Source organism: Engystomops pustulosus, chromosome 2 (genome assembly GCF_040894005.1).
Source record: "Engystomops pustulosus chromosome 2, aEngPut4.maternal, whole genome shotgun sequence".
Classification (NCBI taxonomy): Eukaryota; Metazoa; Chordata; class Amphibia; order Anura; family Leptodactylidae; genus Engystomops; species Engystomops pustulosus.
In genome coordinates this window covers 110,909,346-110,927,845 of record NC_092412.1, presented here as the reverse complement: position 1 = coordinate 110,927,845, position 18,500 = coordinate 110,909,346, and the positions used below count along the sequence as shown (strand labels likewise).

Here is an 18,500-nt window from a genome sequence, read left to right as displayed (position 1 = left end):
CGAACATTTTGGGGTTCAGCAATACCTATAATGTTTGTCATTTTTACTGTTTATTTATTTTTATATCAGTTCTAGGGAAAGGGGGTGATTTTAATTTTTATGTTTTTTTTAATTTATTTTTTTTTAACTTTTAAAAACATTTTTGTACTATTTTCAAACCCCTCTAGGGGACTTTAACTCTAGGTTGTCTTATTGATCCTACCATTTTCCATATCATCTATTATAATGTGCAAATCGCAATGTGCAAAACGAGTCATCTAACCGATTTTCACGTGCCGATAACGTTAAGGGGGGTGACTATCTTAAACAATATGGTAGCACATGAGCAGCAGCGATTGAAGCAACGATTTCGGGTGTTGCCAGTGGGTGTTTGCTGCAATATGCACCTTGTATGGAGAGGGCTCAGCCTGTGAGCCCTCTCCATACACCCGCAGCCAAATTTTACAGATATGTCACATGTCAGTAAGGGGTTAAAAGGGTTTTCACAATATAACAAGCAATACAAGATACAAAAACAAAACCTTCTCACAGATCTGGAGAACAGGAATCCTATTTTAACTTATGGGTGGAGCGCCAGGATGAGCATGTGCCCTGACACTCCATTATATTCCTTTGGGTGCCGGAGAAAGCCTAGTGCTCCTTACGGCTATCTGCAGTAGTCACATAGTCAGTGAATGGAGCATCCTGCTGGTTCACCCATCAGTGAGAACAGGATCCCTGTTTTCTGGATCACAGGGATTCTGTTGTCCTGATCAGTGAAGTCCCAGTAGTCAGACCCTCAACAATCACCTTGGTACCCCCCCTTTTCCTGTGGATAGGAAGGAATAACTTGGTTAAAGTTTTTGAAAGGTATGCATTTAGAGCAGCCATGAGCTGTCCATTCAAAAAAACTAATATGACATGACTAATTTTCTAAGTAACACTAAAATAACACAACTCTGATAAAGGGGAATGTGTGTAATCAATCAACTGCTTTAAGGGACTATTTATTCAGTGACAAAGCATATTTTATATTTAATGCATGGTGTTACAGTTGCCACAATTGAACTTGCACAAATAACGAAATACATTATTATGTAAGAAATTATATTATTGACTAATTATACATTATTTTCCTCTGTTTTTAAATTTTGAACAATTTGTGCATTTCTTCCCGTAATCAATGGTTAGGATTTTGCCAGCTTTATTTGAACTTTAAAATAGAGAAACGGGAACTGTTTGCACAGGCAGCTGTTTCATAGCTCATGGAAGAGGAAGAAAACATTGTGACCCTTCTTTTTTTAAGTGCCATGTGAGAAGCAGCTGCAATGGTAGCCATCAGTTTTTTTAATTGTTGAATACTATGTTCCTTGTTTGGATTCACTCTAAAGAATCTCTCCCATTTGGGGGCCATCATCTAGGATGGTCCTCAAGTAGGCAGGCACTTAGGAAGGAGGCTTTATCCCCTCTATCCCCGCTTGACCTGACATACAAATTGTGAAAAAAAATACAATTTACAATACAATACAATACAATTTAACTCTCATATGTTAAAAAACCCCTTTAATTGTAGCCATTAAACTTTATATTTTTATTGTTTATATTTATCATAGTATATTTAATATTTTTATGCATGCTGTCAGGTTGTTACACTATTTGTATACAAGTTGTTATACCTGCTATTATTTTCAGTTAATAAAACATTCTTCATTTTTCGCCAAAATAAATGTTCTGCCTGTGGATTTTTGGGCCATTTCAAAATTGAACTTGCACAGATTTTGTTCCTTAGTCTCAGGTACTGGGAATTTTGTAGAACTGGCTGTAATAGTACAATAACAATAACATCCATATTCTCATCCATCAGTTTTTGCATGGCCAGATAGAAAGCCGTTCGAAACTTTCCACTTTTCACATATTTTTCTGTAAGGACAAACACACTCTTTTTGCTTTGGTTAATACTATGTGCAATATTGTCAATGACAGCTTTTCCGGGTTCCCAGTCTCTTTCTTCCAAGCAGAGAAGTAAGTGTCTGTCCCCATTTTTTTCAAGCTGATGACATAGTTCATTGTAAACCCAGTCACTTACATCGGGATCTTTGTCATCATAAGTGATAAATGCATCATAGAGAGATACTGATTGAATCATTTTGCTGGGTTTTAGCTGTGCCACACACCAATGATATATATACCACAGATCCCAATAATACAAATGCTTAAGAACTGATAATACCATAATGAGAACAACTAAAAAACATGATAAAAAACAAAGCATCATAGATATACCATCCAAACTACAAGCATGTGTGTTAAAGTATATGATGCTTTGCTTTCTAATGAAATCAGAAGCACAGGTAACATCGGTGGCCAATAGTGGAATTGTGACATTGTTATCAGTGATCCACTGCAAAAAGTCTATAATTTTACAGGTACAGTCAAAAGGGTTTCCTTTCAACGATAGAACTTTCAAAAAGTTATCATTTCCTGACAAAAACACTGATTTGTTAATTGTTTGGATATGGTTGTTGCTCAAATCCACTACAGTAAGACTTTTAGCTTTATAAAGAAGAGAATCGGACAATTGTGAAATGAAATTATGGTGGAGTAAAAGTTTTTGTAAGGATGACGTGTATCTAAACAAGTTAGCTTCAATCGATATCAATCTGTTATGACTGAGATCAAGGAAGTTTAGATTTTTAAGGTGACTCAATGTTTGCCACTTCCACAATTTTAAATTGTTGTGGTGTAGGTATAGATGTGTTAGACTTTGAGGTAAATGTTCTACAATTATGTCAGGAAGTTGTTTAAGACCATTAAAAGATATATCTAAAGTTTTAAGACTGGAAAAATTCAAAAAAATATCCTTATAAGGCTGATTCCATCTTCCCCACATTATATTCAAATTATTTCCTGAAAACCTTAATTCTTCTATTCTACTTTTGTTAAGGTGGTAATCAGTTAGGGTAGAAATTTTATTCCAACTTATGTTTAATACTTTTAGGCTAGGCAGATTATTAATGAAATTCAAATTATGAGTTACATCCTCAACTGTAAAGTACTTAGCATTGTAACTCAGGTCTAACACTTGTAGTCTAGGTAATTCCTTAAATGCATCAGAGGAATCAAAATCTAATTTGTTATATGACAAATCTAAGTAGACTAGATTTGGCAGTTCAACAAATTCTTCCCCACTTAAATTTTGATCAATGCTATTGTGGGACAAATTTAAACATAATATGTCTGAAAGGAAATTAAATGCATCTTTATCAATATAAAACATGCAGTTGTAGCTAAGATCTAATGTTTTTCCATATGATATACATCTTGGCCTGAAGATGTGGTTGGACCATCTATTTTTTTGTTCAAGGTATTCAACTGAATTATCGAATGTATTGTTGGTGGCATCATCATGAATGGAACGTCTAGTAAGTTTTAGAAAGTGATCATCTGTAGTAGTTGTTACATTAAAGGGAGTTATTCTGTTTTTAGACAAATTTATCATTGTTAAATTCCGAAAATAATGAAACACCTTTAAATTGACTTGCTTAATAAAGTTTGTTGCAAAGCTTACAACATTCAGCGTTTTTATCTTAAGCAGTGGAGCAAAGGTTATGTTTGTAATTTGTTGAAAAACATAACCTTGCACGTATAATTCTTGGAGGGATATTAAGTTGGAAAATTTCTCTGAAAGATTTAAGTTCTGGAAATAAGTTCTTATTTCATAATTAAAAGACAAATCAAGTATTTGAAGGGAAGATAAACTTAGTAAAAAATCACCTAAAGCCATTTCATTTACCAGATAATTCTTCTCTAAGTTCAGAACTTTCAGCTGTTTTAAATTTTTAAACCACGCTCTTGGAACTGATTTAAGAGAAGTATTACCAAGATTAAGTTCCACCAAGCTTGTAAGGTACTGAAATGCATCGGAATGTATCATTAGTTGAGACTGATTAAGACAGGGTTTACATGCAAATGGAGCATTGAAACATCTCGGACAATTACCACTCAAATGCAGAGTTTTTAAGCGAGTTAGATTCATGAAGTCTTCTTTTTCTATACTACTAATTCTATTATTTTTCAAATAAAGTGCTTTTAAGGATGACGGTAGCCCTGGAGGAACCTTGTTCAAGTTGTTACAAGATAGAGATAAAGTGGTCAAATTTTCCATCTTCAAAAATACTCCTTCTTGAATGTCCAATTTTGTGGAGCAGTTGCTTCCATAGTAACAGTTGTGATCCAAATACAGTTTCTTCAGATGTTTTATATGAGAAAAACTGTCAATGTTCACTGATAAAATATGATTATTCTCTAGACTTAAGGTACTTAATGACAAGGGAAGTCCAGGAGGTATTGTATCCAAATTACTGCTATCAATGTGCAAATGTTGGAGCTTGGTTTGGTTTATGAAAGCTTCTTCATCAATGATTAAAACTGTAGCATATATGTTACCAAAGCTTGGGGAATTGAAACTTAAATCTACTTTTGTTAAATTAGGCCATTTCTGGAAAGCAGTTTTTTTGACAGTTTGTATGTGATTATTAGACAACAGCAATTCTGCAGAATCAGTCGAGTAGTTGATTGATGGTGGAAGAGACTTTAGGTGCCGTGCCTGACAATTAAAAACCACCGATATTTTGTGTTCCTTAATTGTACATGGGTGAGTTCTTCTGTCCAGACTTGCAATCTTTGCTCCAGAGGAATAGCAGAATATGAGGACAGACAATAGACTTATCACCACATTGAACATTTTGAGCTGCAACAAATCACAAAATGCAAAGCAAAATCAACATCATAAAATTATAAATTATTTACCAAAGACAAAACTATGCAATAAATATTTAGTTATAGTATTAACTTACTTTCTTGCTTTAATAGTGTGTGAAGTGAACACAGCAGTAATTTAATGGTGCCTTTAGTGTTTATTTCCTCTTAAGTGTCTTTTTGTACGATGTTCCCATAACTGTTTCATTTCCTTTTTATTGTTTTGAAGTTTAGCCATGGTAATATACTGCCATCTTAAGGCTATGCAAAGCAATAGTTTCTATTTTTCCATGTTATTAGAGCTGCCACTAGAAATTTCAGGGCCCCCCCTCCTCTCGTACATTATATTTCCATCTTATACGAGTATACCACATTATAAACATATGCTTAAGACTATCACAGATCATGGGCTGTAAAGAGATGTGTCCTCCACGATGGTCTTGAGTTTTTAGATGATCCGATATTTGTTGCATAAAATTTGTTACAAAAAAAATATAACATTACTAAACGTATTACATGAAGACATTACAACACATGACGGATCTGTACGTCATGATGCCATTAAGATGTATGAAGACTGCTCTTGGGTTGTGAGGTCACTAGGGGGTGGTGATCCATCAACATGACAGCTGGGAATCCTATGTGAGGTCTGTCTTTTAGCAAGATCTGTAACAGTATGCCACAGGATACAGATCTGCACCTTATACTGCAAAACAGTAGTATTGTAGTATATGGTATGAGCTACTAGACTCCCTATGATTTGGCAAAATGTAAAAAAAAAAATTTAAAACCTAGAAGTTCAATGTACCCCCATTTCCCTTAAACACATATCAAAATATTTCAACAAATAAAATATACAAAATAAACATGTTTGAAATGTGTTGCAAAATGCCTGATCTTTCAAAATATAAAAACTGTTAATTCTATCGGCGAAACCATTTTTTAAAAAATCATTCTGCAACACATAAACATTTAAATAAAAAGTGAATAAAAGGTCATACTGTCCCAAATATGGTAGCAATAAAAACCTTTGCTGATCTAAAAAAAATAACACTTTACACAGGTCAGTGCAGCGAAAAAGTGCTTGGCATAGAACATGGCAAAACAAGAAAAATCCCACAGTAGCCGTTATAGTTATTGTGCTCCATCAGTATACAATATATTAACTATGCCCTCACAGTAGCCAAAGAAGTAATAAAGGCTCCACCGTAGCAAATATGCAAACAGTTTGTCTCACTATTAATAAATGTGCCCAATGTGTGATGGAATCAGTTTTCCAGTGAAAGTATCCACTTCTGATGGATTAAGGTAGATCTGATGGTAAATTCCCACATTCTGCACCCTAATCCTTCTTTAGCTAAAACTACAATATTATCTACAGTAAATGACAGTTTATTCAACTAATATACTAATATCAGGCAAAGGCCATTGACACATAGAGTAGCCTCTCCTTGCAGCGGGAGTAAAGGCTACTTCACACACCAATAGCCTCTGCTGTCCTTGCCTACCTGGGTTCTACCTCCCTGATTCTGCATCCTCAGTTCCTTCAGGTGCCGCTATGTGCGTGCACAAACTCATATCTATGTGCCCACACATAGTGGTGCCTGAAGGAGCGAAGGATGAGAAATCATGGAGCCAGCGCCCAAAGATGAGCAGGTATGAGGGACAGCAGAGGCTACTGGGGCGTTTAGTAGCCTTTGCTCCCACTGCCCAGGGAGACTTCTCCATGGCCCATTAGCCTTTGTCATAAAATCAGTATATTAGTTAGATAAACTGTAGTTTAGTGTACATAGTATTCTAGTTTTAGCTAAAGATAGATGAGGGTTTCTGTCAGCTTTCTGTCACCCTTATAGTCCACTAGCTCTGTTACACTATTACCATTCATTTCATGTGAACAGAATAGATCAACTATATGTAAAAACACTATAGTGTCCTGGAGAATTCTAAGGAAAAATTTGGTATATTTTCACAATATCCAATATCCAATACCTTCCCTCAAAGATAAGATAGTAGACTTTCTCATAAATGAAGAGGAAAATGAATTAAAATTGTGGATCAACTATCACTCAGAGCCACGCTAGTTGACATTAGAAGAAATGAGTAAATATTATAACCTGGCCCAGGACCAATTTATGCAATATGCTCAGGTGACAAATTTAATGATGGTCAAACTTGTAGATGTAGGGCGTTCATCCCCAGCTCCCCTTTTTTTTCTGGCCTTTATTCTGGCCCTACTCTCTTCTGTCTCTGACTTTACTAACACAGACTTTCCACTTTCGGACCATAACCTTCTCTCTTTTACTGTAAATGGTTCTTGTCCTGTACAGAATATGTTCATTTATCACACATACCGGAACCCATGTGCCATTAGTGTTCACCACCTCGCAGAAACTGTGCAGCCATCGCTGTCCCCCATCACCTCTCTCTCCTGCCCTAACCTGGCTACTAATCATTATAATCATGTTCTCAAAAGAGCCCTAGATAAGATGGCACCACTGTCGGTTCGAGCCTTTCGACACAAATGTAGGCAACCTTGGCACACGCCACAAACCCGTTTCCTTTGTAAGTGCTCCAGGAGTGCCGAACGTCTGTGGAGAAAATCGGGTACTTAGCTGCCTTTCTTCATTTTAAATTTATGCTCAAATCCTATAACTCAGCTCTTCATCTTGCTAAACAGGTCTATTTTACTAATTTAATATCTTCTCTATCTAACAACCCCAAAAGGTTCTTAAATACTCTTCCTTCCTTACTAACACCAAAGGTACAGCAACCTGTCACAGACCTTGGGGCTGAAGATCTGGCCACCTACTTTAAAGATAAAAATCGACTGCAGTAGTGACCCTATCCCCTCACATCTGGTACAGTCCCTCTCCCCAGCAATCACTTCTCACCTTACTAAAATCTTCAATCTCTCTCTCTCTCTTGGTGTATTTCCCTCATCTTTCAAGCATGCTGTTGTTACCCCATTACTAAAGAAACCTTCCCTGGACTCATCTAGTGCTACTAACTACCAACCAGTTTCTAACCTCCCTTTCATCTCCAAACTCCTGGAACGCCTGGTCTATTCTCGACTTTCCTGTTTTCTTTCAGCTAACTCGCTCCTTGACCCCCTACAATCTGGTTTCCACTCTATGCATTCTACTGAACTGCTCTTACTAAAGTCTTTGATGATCTCCTTACTGCTAAATCCAAAGGTGACTATTCTCTCATCATTCTTCTGGATCTCTCCGCAGTGTTTGATACTGTGGATCACCAGCTCCTCCTCAGGATGCTTTGCTCCATTGCCCTGAAGGACACTGCACTCTCTTGGTTTTCCTCCTATCTCTCTGACTGCACTTTCAGTGTCTCCTTTTCTCGATCTCTCTCTTCTTCTATTCCTCTATCTGTCGGGGTTCCTCAGGGACCAGTTCTGGGTCCTCTGCTCTTCTCCCTCTATACTGTCCCCATTGGACAAACCATCAGCAGATTTGGTTTTCAATATCATCTTTATGCTGATGATACCCAACTGTATACTTTGGCACATAACATCAGCCTTGGCCTAATCCAGAACACTAGTGATTGGGGCAGATTTATCAAGTTGTCTGAAAGTCAGAATATTTCTAGTTGCCCATGGCAACCAATTACAGCTCAGCTTTCATTTTACCAGTGCTAATGAATATTTTAAAGGGGAGCTGTTATTGGTTGCCATGGGCAACTAGAAATATTCTGACTTTCAGGCAGCTTGATAAATTTGCCCCATTGTCTTTCTGCTGTCTCTACCATCATGCCTCCAGTTCATGCCAGTCACTGCACTGGCTGCCAGTCCCCTTTTGAATACAGTTTAAAATAATAACCCTCATCCACAAAGCTCTGCATAATGCGGCACCCTCCTACCTCTCCTCTCCTATCTCAGTCTATCGCCCAACTTGTGCTCTTAGATCTGCTAGTGATCTTAGATTAACCTCTACCCTAGTGCGAACCTCCCACTCGCGTCTCCAGGACTTCTCTAGAGCTGCACCCATTCCATGGAATGCTCTGCCTCCAAAGTTTCAAATATGCTCTTAAAACCCATCTCTTTAGGCAAGCCTATCACACTTGCTAACTGCATGAAGTTTTAACATTTTTTTTTTAATAACCCATCCTGTGTAACCAGCAGGCACCAGGCTTCTCTGCAGTCCCATTCACCCTGGACCTTGTATATAAGATGACGGCTGATGACTGGGTCAAGCGACAGCATTTCTATTTATTATATTTTGTTCTATTCCCTTATGAAGAATGGCTGGACCATTATATAAGCTTTTTACCTCTTGTGTCACCCCACTCTTCCTCATAGACTGTAAGCTCTTGTGAGCAGGGACCTTACTCCTTTTGTTCCATACAAATGTTTGTGCACTGTCATGTTTTATTATATTTGTATTTGTTCCCTATGATTTGTAAAGTGCTACAGAATATGATGGCGCTATATAAATAAATATATGCACCATATTGTTTAACCTTTTTGTGGGTCGGCTCGTGATTTGGCCTTTCATATAGGTATCATTATCATGTATCATTAGGCTGGCTCCTTGCAACGGCTCTCTGTCTTCCGCTGTAGTCTGATTCATTTAATTTGCTTTGGCATTTGATAAATCTGCTGGCAGTGTCTTATGCTATATGCTCTGTTTAAAACGGTCAAATGAAAAGACGCCAAAAACAAGCAAAAGTCACACAACATAGACCAAAAAAGGCACTGGCGTCAATTTGCACAATAACTTTCACCTGAACTTCGTGAATCATGAATTCAGTCCAATTGTGAAAACAAGTCTATGCAAATAATGAATTTGCTGCAAGTAGAGTCTATGTTCAAACAGCTTTGCAATATCCTATATTCATGTGGTGCAATGGAACTTCGTAAAACAGCATTTGTACTGCAACTGCACCGAAACAATTTCAAACATAGACAAAAGAGCCAAGAGCCAATCATATATCAACCCCCTATGATCTTAGGTGGTAATAGTTTGTTTGTTTTAAATTTAGTGTGGAAGGACAAGAACCTCTGTATTATGCATAGGCCAATCTATGCCTTTTCTGGTGGGAAAGTGGATAATGGAACTGATATCTCAGCAACTATAGGGCTAGAATAAAATTACAAAGGGCTTCTGAAACTGTAAAGCAGCCCCTAGAGAATTGCAGCCCATAGTTTCATGACATCAGACATCACCTATTTTGGACCCTAGATTGAAAATTATGTTAAAGAATTGTTGCAATTTTACAGCCAGAAGAGGTAAAACCTTAGGAAACTTAGCCTCCCCCAGTCAAATCACTAGTCAGACTACACAGAAAACTTGGCTGTATTTGAAAGGTTTTTTCAAGTGTGGTGGTGTGGAGGTTGTAATATCTGTACCTTTGCTCAAAAAACTAGCAAGGTTGCAATTAAATAATACTTAATTATTCCTTTATTTATTTAGCGCACACAGATTACACAGAGCTGCAAAATTGGTCAATTGATCTTTCATAAATTGCGAAACAAGCGACACATACGCACACACATTTAGAGTGTATACACATCATATATACACACATACAGAAAATACATACAATGTCATACACAGCATATACACACATATAAATACAGTACATACACACCACATACACATACAGCATATTCACACCCAACACACACCCAATAACCCATGTCACGGGTGGTCCCGCGACCCGCTAACCCGTGCCATTTGTCCCCTGCCAGTGCGCCGCAAGCGCCATTCACGCGTCCCGGCTCCTGGCGCATCTGCTGCTGCTCCATCCCTCCCGGCTGTGCGCGCGCGTCCCCGACACCTAGGGCGCGCGGCAACTTCTGTAAATTTAAAGGGCCAGCGCGCTTCTGGCCTTTTCCGCCTAATCTATTTAACCCTGCCCCTTCCTGTTACCCTTGCCGGATCTTCGTGCCTTCACCTGTTGCTACGACTCTGACTCCGATCCTGTGCTGCCGGTCCTGACCTCCTGCCTGTCCCCGACTACGAGATTGCCTGCCGTTTCCGTACCACGACCTGGTGGTACCACGCCGCAGCAAGTCCAACCCGCTTTGCGGCAGGCTCTGGTGAAAACCGGGTACCACTTAGACTCCGGTCCCAGGTAGTGGCTTGTGCTATCGTCCGCAGTGGTCCAGAGGATCCACAACCTCTGGCCTGACAACCCAGATGCTGGGACCCGCTAACACTGGGTGGTCCTATAGCAGCTGCTATGGCTGCTACCACTATAAGTACGTCCCTGCCAATTGTCTTGATCAACTGAAGAATTGATATAGCTATAGACATACGCCTCTTCTAGTTAACCCCACTTATTCTAATAACTCTATATTCCTACTTTTTCCAATAACAAATGTGGAGCACAGCTTTAGAAAACTTTATTCAAGTTCTAAGCATGTTATGTTGAACAAGAATTCTGACACATTTTGCCTAATAAATGTTCACTAGTGTAGTGTAGAATAGCTTTTAGGTGGTCTGCTCTAGCAGTGCTTTTTTACATGTGCTTGTATGTGATGAAAACCAGACAAATAAATGGTTTGGGTATTGATTGTGGTTTTGTGATTCTCACAATTTGTATAGACAGTAACACAAAACCAAGCAGTAGTTTGCTTAGATGGTAGACACTCCTAAAAGAGGAAGATACAATTGTGGCATGTTACTTAGTTCCTCTTTTAACTTGCTTAATTATTTAATTTGTGTTTACAGGATTATGTGCTGTGGGAAACATTAAGATTAGGTTACAGTAACATTGTCACAAGGTTATCAATATGCAGAAACAATGGCACATACATATTCAATGTGTAGAATCCAAACTATAAAACCATGGCAGAAATCAAAACTGCTTTTTCACATGCCAGTGATATCAACAGTATATAAATAATATTTTAGATAATTTTGAAACTTTCAGAAGAGGAAGTTTTTTGGTATTTTTAGTATGACAAGCAATATGTTGAATTCTGCATTTTCTTTGCTTGGCTGTTATGTACAGTTTTTAAAGTGTGTTGGTACTAATCCCTGGCAGACACAACCTAGGAATCATACTTTACTAAACACCCCCATAATAGTGCATTTATAGTTACATTTCTGCATTATGCTGGAAAATGATGGGCTTGATTTACTGGGGATTTCATATCGAACTTCACACAGGTGATCCACCAGTGACTTAATACAGCTAAAACATCTGCTTTCCACCATTGCTTTCAGATGTTATTTGCATTGGACTGTCCTGTCTTATGCATTAGGTGGAAGATCTCATCAGAATTTACAGCTATAATTGATGTTAAATGTTATTCACTTCACTGCTACTGTACATGGCAAGGGGGGATTAATTGGTGACTTTTTTGCTTAGCAAGACTGAAACATAATAGGAGCAGTATGGCGGTAGTGTTTCTCACTGTATGGAGGCATTGTTCCCCACTGTATGGGGTAGTGTTCTTTACTGTGTGGCGGTATTGTCCCTCACTGTATGGGGGTAGTGTTCCTCACTGTATGGGGATAGTGTCCCTCACTGTAGGGAGGTAGTGTTCCTCACTGTATGGTGGTAGTGTCCCTCACTGTCTGGCTGTATTCCTCACTGTGTGGCGGTATTGTCCCTCACTGTATGGCGGTAGTGTCCCTCACTGTATGGAGGTAGTGTTCCGCAATGTATGGCTGTAGTGTCCCTCACTGTATGGAGGTAGTGTTCCTCACTGTATGGATGTAGTGTTCCTCACTGTATGACTGTAGTGTTCCTCACTGTATGGCTGTAGTGTTCCTCACTGTATGGGGGTAGTATCCCTCACTGTATGGCGGTAGTGTTCCGCAATGTATGGCTGTAGTGTCCCTCACTGTATGGAGGTAGTGTTTCTCACTGTATGGATGTAGTGTTCCTCACTGTATGGGGGTAGTGTTCCTCACTGTATGGCTGTAGTGTTCATCACTGTATGGGGGTAGTGTCCCTCACTGTTTGGGGGTAGTGTTCCTCACTATATGGTGGTAGTGTTACTCACTGTTTGGGGGGTAGTGTTCCTCACTGTATGGGGGGTAGTGCTCCTCACTGTATGGGGGTAGTGTTCCTCACTGGGAGTAGTGTTCCTCACTGTATGGAGAATAATTTACAAAAATTGCATCAATGGTGCTAGGTATGGGAAGCCTAAACCACTCTGAACTATATAAGGAAAATACAAATCGTGATTTAAAACTTAGCTTTTACTGAAATGGTTAAAAATAAACAAACAGTAAAGTGGCTTCAAGGTAAATTGTGTGAACGCATGGTACCCATCTGAAAAAGAAAGACAATACAGGTGTGAACCTGGTGGCCCCCTTTGTGAGGTTCAAAAATATATATAAGTCTGGAAATAAAAGGGAAAGCTCACCTTAGTGGGCTACACATCTTGTAATGTCGATGATCAAAATCTACACTCTGGTCTCCGGATGCTCATCCGTTATGATGCCAATAAAGTATCAGTGAGATGGTTACGGGCACCTTATGTCCATATAGAGTGCAGAAAAAAAGGAAAGAATGAGGGTGACGTGACTGTTGGCGTTAGAGGCAAGGGTCAGAATGGCTTCCACTCTCCCTGTTAATGCCCTATGTCCAAGGTCTAGAACACCCTGATTGACCTAACCTCGGGGTTGTGGCCCTAAATGGCCACAGCCCCGACTGGAACCTTACCCTAGATAGCTGGCCCTGTTATCGGACCTAGTCTAAAGGTGTAGTCCCAGTCAAGGTGCAAGTAAGTGCAACAGTTGTAATAGATAGTTTTATAGATATAGTGCGGAATATGTCAAAGGGCTTTTGCGCAACCAAATCCCGACAGGGCCTGTTTCACCCTTTTGGGCTCATCAGGGGATAGTTAGGTTCGCCTTTTAGAAAACCCTAATGAAAGACAACAGTATAACCAACATATAATGAAATGTGCATGGCTATAAGAAATGTAAAAGTTACAATGTAATCCGGTAAATACATGTTCTTACCTTGCACTAATGAATGGTGCAGGGATTATGAAGAATTCCTTTGGTAAGGAAAGGAGTTGATCTGCAACCATAATAGATAACAATATAAACTTCCCATAACGGGAGTAAAAATGCCATGATCTCAAATGGTAGACGTCCTACCTTCGGAAGAAATGGTTAGGTGCTGAGGCGCTGCGGGGGTGCAGATAAACACAGCCGCGTTCACAGCTGGCAACCAGTGGGTCCTCTCTGAGTTGGCGTGCGACACAAACATTTAAGCGCGCCGCATGTATGGGGTCCCGCCCCCAACGCTCCTCCCACCACACCGGTCCCACTCCAGATTGGTTGGTGTGGCCGGCGGCGGGCTGGGCGTGCGCATGCCCGGAAGTGGAGAGCGCTGAAAACGCCTCCACATAGGTGCCCGCCCCCCGGTCCAAACGCGCACGCAGAAAGCAATGCACGGAGGATCGGCGGGACGCACACCTCGCGCATGCGCAGAGGCGCCCACCGAGGTCAGACAGGAGAAAAGCCTCCTGGACAGTGGCGGACGTCTCTGGGAACGGGGCAACACGCGGATGAAATAGATGAAAAATATGCGCTAAGAGATCCCTATATAATAATGGGAATCTGAAAGTATTGGACAAAATTAATTGTAAAATTACAAATATGCACTTGTCCTAATGATTAGTGAGTGGGGATTTAAAAATAGGGGCCAAGATACAAAGTGGAAAAAAGAGGCTAGTGGAGGAAAAATCGTAAATATTGTGGTACTAGAGTGCTTGATAAAGTTGTATCCACAAAAAGGTTTTTAATATCAAATGTCAGTAGAATAAATAAAATCATAAAAAGCAGGCAAAACTCAATTGTTCATTAAGTCCTTGTGGGGACTCCGTCTTTAGTTTAAAGATCCATTGAGATTCTTTTTGTCGTAACGTTCGGTCCCAGTCTCCTCCTCGTTCTGGGGGTTTAACTAGGTCGATACCCACAAAAGTAAGTCCCTTGATACTTCCCCTATGCCTCTCTTGTATGTGTCTGGCAAGGGGTTTATCCCTATTATGTTTAATGTCACCTAGATGGTCCCCTACTCTGTGACGGAATTCGCGGTAAGTTTTGCCCACATACTGTAGTCCACATTCACAAGTAGCTAGATAGATCACGCCTTTAGATTTACAGTTAATGTAGTGCTGGATGGTATAATTCCTGTTGGTGACCGAACTGCAAAAAGTTTTGCAGTTCCGTATCACCTTACAAGCAATGCACCCACTACAATGGTAACAACCTTTGATGTCTGAATGTAACCAGGTCCTGATGCTTTCTGGTCTGGTAAAATGACTATGGATAAGTCTATCTCTTATATTGCGTCCCTTTCTGAATGTAATGGTTGGATGGTCTTGTAAAACAGTAGATATGTCAGGGTCCATTTTAAGTATATGCCAGTACTTGGTAAGGACCTGGCGTACTTGTTGGGATCCTTCATCATAAGTCCCTATGAGTCGGATTATGGGTGTGGAAGGTGGGTTGCCACGAGGGGTGAGTAAATCTGTTCTGTTGGTTTTCAGTGCTCTTTGGTATGCTAGTTTAAGGGTATATTCAGGGTATCCACGGGCTAAGAATCGGAGTTTAAGATCTTTGGCTTGATGTTTAAACTCCTCCAGGGAGGAGCAATTGCGACGTATTCTAAGGTATTGCCCGTACGGTATACCTTTCTTGAGCGCAAATGGATGATAGGATTCCCAACGTAGGAGGGAGTTGGTGGATGTAGGTTTTCTATAAAGGGTCGTGTCTACTTCTCCATTAAGTTTCTTTTTGACCAAGATGTCCAAGAAGGGGATACTGGAAGTGTGTATCTCGAATGTGAACTTAAGCCCTAAGGGGTTAAGGTTGAGGTCTTCAAGAAGATCCTTAAATTGCCCCTCTGACCCCTTTTGTCCAATACTTTAAGATTCCCATTATTTTTCATCTATTTCATCCGCGTGTTGCCCCGTTCCCAGAGACGTCCGCCACTGTCCAGGAGGCTTTTCTCCTGTCTGACCTCGGTGGGCGCCTCTGCGCATGCGCGAGGTGTGCGTCCCGCCGATCCTCCGTGCATTGCTTTCTGCATGCGCGTTTGGACCGGGGGGCGGGCACCTATGTGGAGGCGTTTTCAGCGCTCTCCACTTCCGGGCATGCGCACGCCCAGCCCGCCGCCGGCCACACCAACCAATCTGGAGTGGGACCGGTGTGGTGGGAGGAGCGTTGGGGGCGGGACCCCATACACGCGGCGCGCTTAAATGTTTGTGTCGCACGCCAACTCAGAGAGGACCCACTGGTTGCCAGCTGCGAACGGGGCTGTGTTTATCTGCACCCCCGCAGCGCCTCAGCACCTAACCATTTCTCCCGAAGGTAGGACGTCTACCATTTGAGATCATGGCATTTTTACTCCCGTTATGGGAAGTTTATATTGTTATCTATTATGGTTGCAGATCAACTCCTTCATTCTTCATAATCCCTGCACCATTCATTAGTGCAAGGTAAGAACATGTATTTACCGGATTACATTGTACCTTTTACATTTCTTATAGCCATGCACATTTCATTATATGTTGGTTATACTGTTGTCTTTCATTAGGGTTTTCTAAAAGGCGAACCTAACTATCCCCTGATGAGCCCAAAAGGGTGAAACAGGCCCTGTCGGGATTTGGTTGCGCAAAAGCCCTTTGACATATTCCGCACTATATCTATAAAACTATCTATTACAACTGTTGCACTTACTTGCACCTTGACTGGGACTACACCTTTAGACTAGGTCCGATAACAGGGCCAGCTATCTAGGGTAAGGTTCCAGTCTGGGCTGTGGCCATTTAGGGCCACAACCCCGAGGTTAGGTCAATCAGGGTGTTCTAGACCTTGGACATAGGGCATTAACAGGGAGAGTGGAAGCCATTCTGACCCTTGCCTCTAACGCCAACAGCCACGTCACCCTCATTCTTTCCTTTTTTTCTGCACTCTATATGGACATAAGGTGCCCGTAACCATCTCACTGATACTTTATTGGCATCATAACGGATGAGCATCCGGAGACCAGTGTAGATTTTGATCATCGACATTACAAGATGTGTAGCCCACTAAGGTGAGCTTTCCCTTTTATTTCCAGACTTATATATATTTTTGAACCTCACAAAGGGGGCCACCAGGTTCACACCTGTATTGTCTTTCTTTTTCAGATGGGTACCATGCGTTCACACAATTTACCTTGAAGCCACTTTACTGTTTGTTTATTTTTAACCATTTCAGTAAAAGCTAAGTTTTAAATCACGATTTGTATTTTCCTCACTGTATGGAGGTAGTGTTCCTCACTGTATGGCTGTAGTGTTCCTCACTGTATGGCGGTAGTGTCCCTCACTGTATGGCGGTAGTGCTCCTCACTGTATGGGGGGTAGTGTTCCTCACTGTATGGGGGGTAGTGTTCCTCACTGTATGGGGGGTAGTGTTCCTCACTGTATGGGGGTAGTGTTCCTCACTGTATGGCGGTAGTGTTCCTCACTGTATGGCGGTAGTGTTCCTCACTGTATGGGGGGTAGTGTTCCTCACTGTATGGGGGGTAGTGTTCCTCACTGTATGGGGGGTAGTGTTCCTCACTGTATGGGGGTAGTGTTCCTCACTGTATGGCGGTAGTGGTCCTCACTGTATGGAGGGAGTGGTCCTCACTGAATGGCAATAGTCTTCCTCACTGTATGGCGGTAGTGTTCCTCACTGTATGGCGGTAGTGTTCCTCACTGTATGGCAGGAGTGGTCCTCACTGTATGGAGGTAGTATTCCTCACTGTATGGCTGTAGTGTTCCTCACTGTATGGGGGTAGAATTGTTCACTGTATGGCCGTAGTGTTCCTCACAGCATGGGCGCATTCACATTGCCATTGCCCACCATACCATAGCACTGCGGGCATACATAGGACATCGTGCTCCCATTGCCTTCTATGGGGGACGTATATCGGCCGTATATATACGTCCCCCATATGGCAGTGTGAATATAGCCTACGGCTGTATGAGGGTAATGTCCCTCACTGTGTGGCGGTAGTGTCCCTCACTGTCCCCCCAGTATATAGCCAGCCCCCCTATACATAGCCAGACAGACCCCCCAGTATATAGCCAGCATGCCCCCTGTATATAGCCAGTCTCCCTAGTGTACGGCCAGCCCCCCAGTATATAGCCAGCCCACCCAGTATATAGCCAGCCAGACCCCACAGTATATAACCAGCCCACCTAGCATATAGCCTGCCTGCCCAACCAGTATATAGAAAGTGCCCAATATATAGCCAGACAGCCACCCCAGTATATAGTCAGCCACCCCACCCAGTTTATTGCCAGCATGCCCCCCCAGTATATAGCTAGACAGTCCCCCCAGTATATTGCCAGCCACCCCCCAGTAGATAGCCAGCCCATTATATAGCCAGCATGCCACCCCAGTATATTGCCAGCCATCCACCCCAGTTTATAGCCAGACAGCATATACATAGCAAGACAGCCTCCAGTATATAGCAGCCAGCCCCTCCCCAGTATATAGCCAGTGAGCCCCCAATAGTATATAGCCAGCCACTCCCCCAAGTATATAGCCAGCATGCACCCCGGTATATAGCCACCCCCTGTATACAGCCAGACCCCCATTATATAGCCAGCCAGCCTTCCCCCTGTATACAACCAGCCATTCCCCCTGTATACAGCCATCCAACCCCTCCTTTGTATACAGCCAGCCACCCCCCTGTATACTGCCTGCCAGCCAGTCCCCCACCCCAGTACATACAGATTAAAACCATGTACGCACCTTTCCGACGCTCCCCCTTTGCTTCACTACTTGAAGTAATCCAGC

General features: G+C 41.4%; 1 protein-coding gene across 2 annotated transcripts; it reads right to left on the bottom strand.

Annotated features, from left to right (window-relative positions):
* Positions 1-984: 984 nt before the first annotated feature.
* LOC140118271 (toll-like receptor 8) lies at positions 985-18,500 on the bottom strand. Of its 2 annotated transcripts, none has more exons than XM_072135956.1 (2): positions 18,456-18,500; positions 985-4,729 (listed from the first exon to the last, which is right to left on the bottom strand). In XM_072135956.1, exon 2 carries the CDS (start codon positions 4,721-4,723, stop codon positions 1,619-1,621), a length of 3,105 nt encoding a protein of 1,034 aa, XP_071992057.1. In that variant the 5' UTR covers positions 4,724-4,729; positions 18,456-18,500; the 3' UTR covers positions 985-1,618. The 2 variants fall into 2 exon arrangements, with proteins under 2 accessions (XP_071992057.1, XP_071992055.1); XM_072135954.1 differs by lacking the exon at positions 18,456-18,500 and adding an exon at positions 4,836-4,907.

Bases quoted from the DNA above. Each gene is read 5' to 3' on its own strand.
- LOC140118271 (XM_072135956.1), bottom strand. From the start codon at position 4,723: ATGTTCAATGTGGTGATAAGTCTATTGTCTGTCCTCATATTCTGCTAT.